Source organism: Nannobrachium achirus (genome assembly GCF_963921795.1).
Source record: "Nannobrachium achirus genome assembly, chromosome: 13".
NCBI lineage: Eukaryota > Metazoa > Chordata > Actinopteri > Myctophiformes > Myctophidae > Nannobrachium > Nannobrachium achirus.
Genome location: NC_137833.1, coordinates 9,819,405 through 9,832,013, shown reverse-complemented (window position 1 = coordinate 9,832,013; position 12,609 = coordinate 9,819,405). Strand labels below are relative to the sequence as shown.

At 43.6% G+C, this 12,609-nt stretch overlaps 1 protein-coding gene across 1 annotated transcript in view; it reads right to left on the bottom strand.

Annotated features, from left to right (window-relative positions):
* Positions 1–10,505: 10,505 nt before the first annotated feature.
* The window catches only part of LOC308296790 (globoside alpha-1,3-N-acetylgalactosaminyltransferase 1-like), a gene marked incomplete at both ends in the record, with an annotated part of 6,199 nt that continues 4,095 nt past the window's right edge, over positions 10,506–12,609 (bottom strand). The window contains one exon of the mRNA XM_080740115.1: positions 10,506–11,446. Within this exon, the coding sequence (XP_080596241.1) occupies positions 10,506–11,446 (941 nt within the window). The remainder of the gene's footprint in view (positions 11,447–12,609) is intronic.

Genomic DNA, 12,609 nt, shown 5'->3' with positions numbered 1-12,609 from the left:
CACCTTCAGATGTGTCTCTACTTCTCATAATCCCCAAATGTTTAAAATATTTTCCCAAATTTTGGCCTGTAGGCAGCTGTCCTGTGATGCGATTTACATCACAAATGGGCGTCAACAAGCAGCGCACTCCCAGTCCCAACTAGCCTAATTCACGGCCCGCCCACCTACTTCCGTTTCTCAGTTTTCCCCGGGTGCTGACTTCAATTTAGAAGGGGAAACTATACTGGACTTAAAGCCAACAAATCATTATTTCTAACAGTAAAGTAAATTATAGTGCATTGTGCCGTTTAGTATCTTGTGTTCTTGATCATGCTAGCCGTATTTTATACTTTACTATTCGGAAATTGCATTAAATTTGCGATTTCTGTGCCAACTCCATAGGCTATGGTAGGATTTACCCCTTCAAAACGGGACTTCAGCACCCGTGGGATGCTGAGAGGGCGGGTCGGGAATAGGGCTAACTGCCTGCAAGCAGAGATGGAGTGAGGGGGAGGGGGGAAGTTCCAGAGAGAGCAACATCACAGTCTGTCTGCTTCACACCAAGGGGCTGTAGGCTAGTAATAATAATTATAAGCTGCATATAATAAAGTATTACAGCTAATCATAACAGAACTCATTTCACAACAAGTCTTAAGGTCAAGTGCTATAATTATTAAAATCATAATTGCTGAAAAGATCTTTTTACTGTGGTGGTTCTGACCAGTGGGGTCCCACCCTAATTTACAGTACAGAAGTGAGTAAGACGGCAGCAACAAGTACACCCCTGGACATTATGCTAGTATGTGACAGGGATTTACCCCCTGCAGTAGATTAGAGTTTATCATGATTGATTATGAATGACGTTATAGAGAGGATCATGTATTCATTGATTATATTAATATCTAGGTCTGTATGATGATACTAATACTTAGTTAGATAGTTAGGAGTCGAGAAGTCTTCGGTAGGCCTCAGTAACTATTGTTTTGGCAAAGCCTATCTTGTTATGGTACAGCTTGTTCCAGAGGCCTTGAAGCCACAGTATAACTCTAGTGTTTGACCATTCTTCTTGGCAGAACTCTTTTACCACTGTCCAGAGTGTTAATTGTACTTCTGTCCATGATATCATGTTATATAAACTTGACCACACCACCACCTAATATAAATTGTCTTGTCTCCTCATTTTCTCATGATTATTGATTGATCTGAATTCCACCACACCCCCATCCAACCTTTGATGCTGAGTACCAAGCAGGGAGGCACTGGGTCCCATTTTACAGAGTCTTTGGTATGACCCGGCCGGAGATCGAACCCCAACCTCACAGTCTTAGGGCGGACACTCTAACCACAAGGCCACTGAGCTATAGCGTGGATGAACAGACAGACGGACAGATCTCTGTTACAGTGAAACTCATTTATTTATGTTTTTTCTCCTCAGCTCTCCAGGTTAAACCAAGACACAACTCAACAGGTAAATACATAAATGAAATCATTAAAACTGAATAGCGATAATATTTTTCCGGGTCTTGTAAATAAAGTTGCAAATTTTTTACTGCTTATTACTCTCTGTACAGAGGCTGATGATGTCAGGTTGGTGGGAGGAACCAGTAACTGTAATGGTAGACTGGAGATGAATCACCAGGGAGAGTGGAGACCAGTGTTGGCTTGGTTTGACTGGAACAGGATGTCATCATCTGTAGTGTGTAGACAGCTGGACTGTGGCTCTGCTGTTTCAACAGAATTTACTTCTAGTTCTACACGTGAACCTGGATGGATGATTCCATCCTCTTGTGTTGGCTCCGAGTCTTCACTGGTGGAGTGTGGACCAGTAAAGTCTCATGATTCCAATGTCACACTGAAGGTCAGCTGTTCAGGTAAAACAATGACATCAACAATGTAAACATTTTGTGATCATAAACAGACTTTTAAAAATAAAACAATTGTTTCTGTAAAGTCAAAAATTACAACAGCAGATCGTAAATGCTCTTATCCAGAGTGAATTACATGTGTGAGATCAGAATAAGTGGAGTAAGAATGAACTGCAGTCAATAAAGAAGATAAATAATAACTGTATATTTTGATGTATAAAGGAATGCTGAGAGAACAATGTGGGGACTAAAATAAAGTATGATTGAGTAAATAATGAACGTATCAACGGGCTAAACAAAATGCTATCTAAATAACATTCTATACATTTGAAACTATATGACAACTTAACAACAGGCAAACAATGAACTGAGCATATGTATAAATAATGTGCTATCTAAATAACATTCTTTACGTTCACTTGTGTTCACTCTCTCTCTCTCTCTCTCTCTCTCTCTCTCTCTCTCTCTCTCTCTCTCTCTCTCTCTCTCTCTCTCTCTCTCTCTCTCCAGAGTCAGTGAGGTTGGTGAATGGGACTAGTGAGTGTTCAGGCAGAGTGGAGGTTAAGTCTAATCAGTCGTGGGTCTCAGCGTTTGAAGGTGACTTTGACCAGCAGGATGCAGAAGTGGTCTGTAGAGAGCTTGGCTGTGGGGCTCCTTCGGTCCTACATGGGGCGCTCTATGTAGAAGTGAATGCTACAATGTGGACTGAAGAGTTCCAGTGTAAAGGCAGTGAGTCTGTTCTCCTGGACTGTGAAACCTCAAACTCAACTAGAAACACCAGCTCACCTTACAAGACATTTGAACTCACCTGTTCAGGTAAAAGACAAACTATATATTTTTTTTATTCAAATGTCATTATAAAAACAGTGATATTACTCTTTAAATGTTTTCTCTCTTTACAGTGTTTGATGATGTCAGGTTGGTGGGAGGAACCAGTAACTGTACTGGTGCACTGGAGATGCAACATCAGGGAGAGTGGAGACCAGTGGATGGAGGGTTTCACTGGAACCTGAAGTCATCATCTGCATTGTGTAGACAGCTGGACTGTGGCTCTGCTGTTTCAATGGAAAGGAGTTCCGGGTTTACACAGGAACCAGTATGGAGGATCACACCTTACTGTGCTGGGTCTGAACTTTCACTGAGCGACTGTGTCATAATGGAGACTTCTCATATCACATGGAAAGGTTTGATTACAGGAAACATCACAGTGACCTGTTCAGGTAACTCAACAATGACTTGCACAACAACACCAATCTTTTCAGTCTCTCTTTTAATCTGTCTGTCTGTCTGTCTGTCTGTCTGTCTGTCTGTCTGTCTGTCTGTCTGTCTGTCTGTCTATAGGCTCATATGGTCCTCCCTGTCCATCCACAACTCTTGTTCTCTCTCTCTCTCTCTCTCTCTCTCTCTCTCTCTCTCTCTCTCTCTCTCTCTCTCTCTTTCTCCAGAGTCAGTGAGGTTGGTGAATGGGACTAGTGAGTGTTCAGGCAGAGTGGAGGTGAAGTCCAATCAGTCGTGGTGGGTCTCAGCGTTTGAAGGTGACTTTGACCAACAGGATGCAGAGGTGGTCTGTAGGGAGCTCGGCTGCGGGGCTCCTTCAGTCCTTCAGGGGGCGCTCTATGGAGAAGCTGAGGCTCCAATCTGGACCGAAGAGTTCCAGTGTGAAGGCAATGAGTCTGCTCTCCTGGACTGTGAAACCTCAAATTCAACTAGAAACACAAGCTCACCTTACAAGATAGTTGAACTCACCTGCTCAGGTAAAAGACAAACTATACATTTTAATTTGGATTTCAATTTTATAATGAAAGTAATACTGATTTGTATGTTTACGTTCTTGTCTTTACAGAATATGATTTTATCAGGTTGGTGGGAGGAACCAGTAACTGTACTGGTATATTGGAGATGCTACACCAGGGAGAGTGGAGACCAGTGGATGGTTGGTCTGACTGGAACCAGAAATCATCATCTGTAGTGTGTAGACAGCTGGACTGTGGCTCTGCTGTTTCAACAGAAAGGAGTTCTGGTGTTACACATAAACCGGCCTGGAGGATTACAACTTCCTGTGTTGGGACTGAGTCTTCACTGAAGGAGTGTGGAACAAAGATGTCAACTTCCCTCTACGTACTGGAGGTGATCTGTTCAGGTAACAAACTACTTCAACTACAGTAATATTCAGTGTTTCATTGTGGGAAAGACTGCCACCTGATCAATGAAGCCAATGAAGCCTGCCCAGTGTTAAATAAAATAATAAAATTGTCTTGAATTGCTTTGTGTGGAATAGCTGCATATTGTTATTATTTTTTGTCTTCTTGTACTTAATATTTTCTTACATCTGTCTCTCTCTGTGTCTCTCTCTCTCTCTCTCTCTCTCTCTCTCTCTCTCTCTCTCTCTCTCTCTCTCTCTCTCTCTCTCTCTCCAGAGTCAGTGAGGTTGGTGAATGGGACTAGTGAGTGTTCAGGCAGAGTGGAGGTGAAGTCTAATCAGTCGTGGGTCTCAGCGTTTCAAGGTGACTTTGACCAGCAGAATGCAGAGGTGGTCTGTAGGCAGCTTAGCTGTGGGGCTCCTTCAGTCCTCCAGGGGGAGCTCTATGGAGAAGTGAATGCTACAATGTGGACTGAAGAGTTCCAGTGTGAAGGCAATGAGTCTGCTCTCCTGGACTGTGGGACCTCAAACTCAACAAGAAACACCAGCTCACCTAACACGACTGTCGGACTCACCTGCTCAGGTAAAATACACTATTGTGTCAAGTAACACTATTGTTTTGGATTAGTATATCATAATGAAAGTTCTATCAATTGTTACTGTTTCTTCTCTTGTACTTTGTACAGAGTCTGAGGATGTCAGGTTGGTGGGAGGAACCAGTAGGTGTATTGGTATACTGGAGATGCAACACCAGGGAGAATGGAGACCAGTGGATGGTTGGTCTGACTGGAACCAGAAGTCATCATCTGTAGTGTGTAGACAGCTGGACTGTGGCTCTGCTGTTTCAACAGACAGGAGTTCTGGTGTTACACGTGAACTTGTTTGGTGGATTTCATTGTCCTGTTTTGGGTCCGAGACTTCACTGAGGGAGTGTGGAACCAAGGTGTCTGTCAATTCCACTGCCAGACTGGAGGTGATATGTTCAGGTAAAACAATGACATATTTACATTCTCAGATTGTATGACCGTACTTCCTCCATCCATCCATCCATCCATCTATGCATCTATATCCATCTATCTATCTATCTATCTATCTATCTGTCTGTCTGTCTGTCTGTCTGTCTGTCTGTCTGTCTGTCTGTCTGTCTGTCTGTCTGTCTGTCTATTTGTAGCCTGGTTGCCTAATAAATTGCTGGCACTGTATATTTCTGGATATCGCAAGAAACCTTGAAACCAGATCATCTTACTTAACATAAACAGTGTTAAGAATGTCAGTTTTGTTTGCAAATTCACTTCAGTTTTAGGATAAATTAGCCAAATCAGCATAATATGTGTAGTGCTTCAAATAATTTGGTGTCTCTTACTTTACCTTTACCTCTTTTTTTTGTGTGACCTCTGTCTTGTTACAGATATGTTGTTGAAGCCAAACATCACCTTCGTAAACTCCATAAACTGGGTTTCTGAGGGCCAGCAGCAGGGGCTGGAGGGTTACCACTTCACCATCATGTGCTCCATCCAGCCACAGTACCCAGGAGGCTACTTCCACCTCACCTTCACTGGACCCAACACCACAAACACCTACATCCTGCCAGCTGTCAATCACTCTGACACCTTACTGTTACCTGCAGCAGACCACACCTACCAAGGGAACTACAGCAACCGAACCCAACCAGCTATCAATCACTCTGACACCATACTGTTTCCTGGATCCAACACAACCCTCAACCTCACTGGATCCAACACAACTCTCAACCTCACTGGATCCAACACAACTCTCAACCTCACTGGATCCAACACAACTTCCCACCAGTATGAGGAGATATATCAGTCAGATGGACCCAGTGAAGAGACAGAATACCTCCAGGATGAAGAGGCGGACCTCCAAGGAGGTGCTGAAGCAGCAGGAAGCAGCAGCAGACCACCTGTGTATGAGGGAGATCTCACAGACCTTCCTGAATCCAACACAACACAAGACGATGCCCAGCCAGCTGTCAATCACTCTGACACCTTCCCGTTTCCTGCGGAAGACCCCGCCTACCAAGGGAACTACAGCAACCAAACCCAACCAGCTGTCAATCACTCTGACAATTTCATGTTTGCAAACTTCCTGTTTCCTGCGACCAACCACACCCACCAGGGGAACTACAGCTGTGCTTATCACATCTATGTTTTCAACCATAACTTCTCCTCTCAGAGCGAGGTCCTCTCTCTCACTGTCACAGGTGTGTGCCTTTCAAATCACAATACGAAACTCAATCAAGCACACTTAAATATGACATGCATTCAGAAATGTTTAGCAATTTCTATCAAATGCACATTTTTAAATTACAGATTATGTTTGATGTTTGACATGATGTTTGATGTTCTAACATATTTCTCTCACAGCTTCTTATCTGACACCCAGCATCATCATAACAGTCACGGTTCTGGTGCTGCTGCTACTGATAACCAGTGGCCTCTATCGTCTCTGGAAGGTAATTATTCATCTGAATTCCATACAAGACTGGATAGCTAATGAACTTACACTGTTTGTATTTAAGAGAGACATCTGATCCAGTAAATTAAAGTCGGTGCTGCTGTGTTTCTCCAGGTCACCAGAGGGCGTCGTGCGCAGAACAATGAGGTGGTTTATTATAATGTAAAACGGGGGAACGTCGAGCTAGTTTATTTTAACGATTTTGCTGAAGCTGCTGGACCCAGTGACGAATATGAAGAATACCACCTGTATGAAGAGGTAGGTCAACAAGGAGCTTCTGAAGCTGGACCTAGTGGTGAAGAGACACCATACCAGAGGATAGATCTACAAGATGTCACTGTGTATAACCGTGTTGGTTCTGAAGGGACAGAATACCACCATTATGAGGAGATCGATCTACCAGATGGACCCAGAGCAGAGACAGAATACCACCATTATGAGGAGGTGGATCAACGAAGAAGGGCAAGAAGAGGCAGGAGACCTCCTGTGTATGAGGTGGATCTCTGAAGGACAATTTATGCTCAGTGGGACCAGTGAACACTATGTGTCTGTCAACCCTCTGAGTTATATACATTCATAGTGTCAGTTACTCACAACAGTTAAATGGTAAATGGTGCATTTATACAGCGCCTTTTTCTAAGGCGCTTTACAGAGATTGTGCATTACATTCACCCATTCACACACAGATGGCAGAGGAAACCATGCAAGGCACCAACCTGCTCACCGGGAGCAACTAGGGGTTCAGAGTCTTGCTCTAGGACTCTTTGACCCTAACTCTGGGGGAGCCTGGGATCGAACTGGGAACCCTCCATGTTCTAAGACGGCAACTCTACCCCTGAGCCACTGCCGCCCCATACAGTTATATACTGTACATTCATAGTGTCAGTGACAATCTCTCAAGATTCAGATTCAGACAGATTCAGAGCTCCGCATCTTAAACTGTCAGGAGATCCAGTTAAAACGTGCAAAGTTGGGAATGTTAGTAATGTAAACAAAGACACATGGACAGGAAGTGGAGGGCTGGGGGCATTCTATTGGGCGTTGCCCCCAGAGGCACATTCAAAGGAAAACAACAGCAGATGGCGCTGTTTTTCCTTTTTCTTTTGCAGATAGGTTCCCAGATTGTTGACAGTTAGGCCTATTTATATTCATAGTGTCAGTGACTCACTCATTAAGTTACTAACGATCAGTAATTAGTTATCATCAATAACTACTGTATATCCATTGGTCCTGTCTATTGGCTGGTATGGATCTGTGTTGTAACGTGTTTCTATTGGCAGAATAGAGCTGGTGCTTTTATGATACATAAAGATTGTTACAATACACATCTTATTTTTCAATGTTTATAGCTTTATAGGCATTTTGAGTTTGCATTTGAGGTTAATAACATTAGGTATTTTCATGTTCTGTTTATGTTTTAAAACAAAGCTTATGAGCAGTTAACCTCACTGTATCCTATACTGTAGTAATAGTATAGATGTATTATTGTTACTTTTTGGATGATTTATGATCTCTTTGTATATACTGGTTACTATTTAATTATTTCCATGTTGTTTTAAGTACCATATCAATGATTCTCAACTTTTTTTTATTTCAAAGACCCTCAGATTGCACTGTAAAGTCCTGAGTGTTTATTTAACTCTGAAAGTCAACACATGGAGTCTACATGTGGTTCCATTTCACTCAGAGTTAGACATAAGACATGTAAGGGTCCATTTGGTTCCATTTCTCAGAGTTACATACCCAAAAGGGTCTGTTTGGACCCCCGGTGGTCCCTGGACCCTATGTAGAGAAACGGTGTACTATGTAACTTCATAGTGTTGACTGTTGTTCATTATGGATGAGCCAATAGGATCAATCCAACCATTCAAAGACCATTGTGTGTTTTCTAATTGGACCTAGCCTCTCGTAGCCAGGCTTACTCATCTGTGAAGAGAAAAGCCTGGTAACGACCATAGGTTTCAGTTTGACACCATTCTGGACCCAACTGGCACCCTCTGTTGTGTGTAATGTGTATATTGTGATATTGCATTTAAATGATGCAACTTTAATTAAACACCACTTTTACACTGCAGTGTGTCAATACTGTACATGCTGAATTACGAAACCTTTTTATTTTTGTGATACAAGTATTTAATTTGTTGAAGGAGGATATTTTTTTCCTGCTATTGGTGGTGGAAGAGGAGTTTATACTACTTATAAAATGTTATATATCCAACTGATTTTGATTGTCCATTGCCTATTACATAACAACCTGTTTTTCTTATTTTTCTTTAGCAATATTTGCTTTCACATTTGAGGATGTAATGATTATACTCAATAACCCACCTGGCCACCTCCCAGATTGCCTCCCCAGTCAGAGTTAGGAGTTTGAATGAATGTAGAATTATGAGTAGGATGTTGTTTGTATATACAGTAGATGTGAGGGGTCTTAATGACAAAACCTATTTTGAATATTTAAACATAAAAGAAAAAGAAACGCTCTCTCACCCTCATGCCAGTGTGCCAGTGATCACCCTCCCCTGTGCCAATGTTGCCACCCGTGCCTAAGGTTGCCCACCCCTAATAGATGAATGTAATCACCCCAAACCACACTAACTGCTTGAATAGGAATCAGTCTTGATGTTCCTGAACTTACATTTAGGTGAGGAACACGTTGGCTTATAACCAATTGCCAAGGTATTGTTATTATTTTTTTCATTTGATGAATTGACAATATATAAGAGATTAATAATAAGCAGCTTAAGCCTCTATTATAGTACAAGGTGAAAAGCTATCACCTCACCATGGTGTAGTTTTCTAGCTATCACCTAAAAATGTATAACACAGCCTAGGTCATATAGCTAGAAAACTACACCACGGTGATGGCTTATCACCGCAGACTGTACTATGATAGGGCCATTATAATGCCATGTTATCATTATGTCTACAGGAGGAACGTATTGCTGATAACCAATTCATTGTCTTGATAATGTCTTAATCAATTGAGACAGGCTTCATTTGTTATACAAATATTTATTGAAATGTACAAATCAATAAATGGATGAATCAATAGATGAAGAAACATAATCACACAAGAAACCGTATAGTTAAAACATGCTATTAACAAAGTTAAGTCATCTGGCTTGTTCACAAAACCTAATGTGTCATTGATGGATCTTCAGGACATTATTTTGGTGATAGTTGCTCTTTGCTGCCACCTAGTGTATTACAGTCTGTATACAAGAGGAATTGTGTGTTATACCTTAATGCATCACCACACACCACGGTCTGTCACTTTCACTCTGTTAACGCTTCCAGTGCCAGCCCCTAGAGGGCACCAAAGAATGCCAGGGTTTGTCCCATAGGCGAGCGCATTAGCATCCGGGGACTCACGTTGCAGTGACACGCGTGCTCACGTTCGTGCACGTCATGGAAAGGTCCCGGATGAAAATGGCTATAGAATAGCTATTAGCATTTTGTCATTTAAAAGATCATTTTTAGGCGATTTCGCCGTAAATAAACCTCGCGCCACATCCCTAAAAACACAATCCAGAGATATGGGCCTCCAAAGATGTGGTTTTTCATTGGATTCGGCGGCGATTCGCGGCGCCGTTCTCGGCTAACGGCCGGCATGGCGGCCCCCGGATTTGGAACACTGGATTTTAAATTTAGGCTCAGGCTTCAGAAGGCCTCGGATCATTTTATTCATTTCATTAAAAAAGCCGAACATGTTCGGGATAGGCACACTGGACGTCGTTCCGGAAGCGGCGCTGAACATTTGGTGAACATTAGGGGGCTCAAAAATTAAACCATTTTTAATGGAATATATCGTCGGACCATGTAAAATGGCTAGCTGGCTAGCATAGGACGAGCCAGGACCACCCACGACTCTACAAGCAGCTCAGGGTAAGTAAAAAAAAAAGTTGTATTGGATTGAAATAAAGCCGAACATGTTCGGGATAGGCACAGAATGAGTTAATAAGACAAAATAACCCTTTCAATATTTGCCTCATGAGTTTAACTGGAAAAGGTTGGGGGCCCCTTGCTTCTATAGACCAGATATTTCAGGCATTTGGCCGTATCTTGGCATAGTTCTTACTGACTCCAGAGAATCGGATGATTCTTATCTCGCGTTGTCTGGGTCTGGCGTCGTGCCACAGATACTCCGGAGACAACACCTTGGTGGGTTTGTGGATCCACAGGTACCTGTTAAGGTGACTCTCCTCCTGCCACGCCGCCTCTATGCCCTGCTGGGCGTCCAGCTCAAAGTTGTGGCGGCAGGTTGATACCAGATCACGGACGGCGGTCACCTCCCCCCCAAATACCGCCCCAGCGTAATAGAAGTCCCCTACGTCTGCGGCCATGTACGCCTTGGAAGCTGGCCTGCGCTCGTAAGGAAATTTCCCGCGGTCAGAGGTGTAGTACCATGGGTGCACTGCGGCGACCAGTTCCCCCAGGGTCTCGGTTCCCCAGCGACCATGGAACTTTGAGTCGACATCCAAACAGAAGATGTAGTCAGTGTGGCTGCAAGAGAGCTCGGTTTCTATTAAATCCTGGACGAGTTTCATTCGGCTGGCCGAAATCTCCTGCCAGCGCTTCGACCCCAGCACCGATCTGACAAACAGCCCTCGCCCGGCGGCCATCTTGGCAGAAGGGACTTGGTCCGGCCGATCCGTAAACACGTAGTAGCGAACCCGGAAACCGATGAAGAAGTGGCGCTCCGCCGTTTCTAGGAAGTCGCGCAAGAACTGGGTGTACTTGCCGACAGCGAAGACGGTCACCGCCACGGTGATGTCGAGGGGTTCATACATGGCGTCTAACAGTAGGGGGTCAAACGAAGTATTCCACACAATCGGCGCTAACCACGGGGTCACCGTGACAAGGTCAGAACGTCCAGTCAGAATGCTGGGTTGGTTGAAACGCTGGCTCAGTGCTGGAGTGGAGAGTCTGTGGCCAGCCTGCTTTCTGCCCGGCCCGCAGCCCACCTGCTTTCCGCCAGGCCCTCCTATCAGATACGGGTAAACATAAACTAGCCCCAGAACGAGTGCAATACATGCCAGCAGTAAGGGCCAGTGTTTCTTAAAGACCATTGGATTCATCTTCCACAGCCCACAGGATCGCTGTCATGGGACCGTATGGGAAGCTTGCTTGATTCCTGGTGGTTCCACACCAGATGAGAGGGCCAATCTGCAAAGATGAAAAAATTATAACTATAACTATAACTGCACTCTGTCGAGGTGCCAACTTGCACACCTAGTACTAGCTTCAGCTGCGTAATGTAGGTAGGTAGGTAGGTAGGTAGGTAGGTAGGTAGGTAGGTAGTTGGTAGGTAGGTAGGTAGGTAGGTAGGTAGGTAGGTAGGTAGGTAGGTAGGTAGTTGGTAGGTAGGTAGGTAGTTAGGTAGGTAGTTGGTAGGTAGGTAGGTAGGTAGGTAGGTAGGTAGGTAGGTACCGTAGGTAGGTAGGTAGGTAGGTAGGTAGGTAGGTAGGTACCGTAGGTAGGTAGGTAGGTAGGTAGGTAGGTCATCTCATCAGACTCACCTGGCTGCCATCTACTCATCAACCTCCATTCCATAAAAGCCCTGGTCCCCTCGCCGCACGCTGCCAGATCGTTTTCACAGGCTCACAGCTCTGTGCGGTGATGCTTCTATCTAGACAGTTATTCCCAGCATTTTTTACTCTAGTCTTTTGAGTAATTTCCTGCTGTTCAGTGTTCCTGTTTTTGCTCTCTGTTTTTGGTTGTAGCCTACCACTGCTGGCCTACAACAACCTGCTAGTCTACCTGCTAGCCTCCACTCCAGACAACACCCATACCCCCTCTCTGTTCCTTCCTTTGTTGAATTAAAAACCCTTGGACTTTGCTTTTGGTGTCGTGTTCTGCTTTTGGGTCTGCCAGTTTTGTTAAACGTGACATGTGACATCACAATATATTATAATATAAATAGGTAAGAGGGAATTCTTTAGGAACAGTATTTTCTAGTGTGGAGTGAGCACCAAATGCTGTGACAACATGCACAGGTGTAGAATATAGTGTAGAAAACGAGAAAAATACAAGCTGAGATAACTGTAAAGTTGACGTTTGAACGAAATTTGTTGCTCAAAGAATGTGGACTATTTTTAGGTTTCAAAAATCACACTCTGCTAAACAGATGTTATGCTTTTATGTATT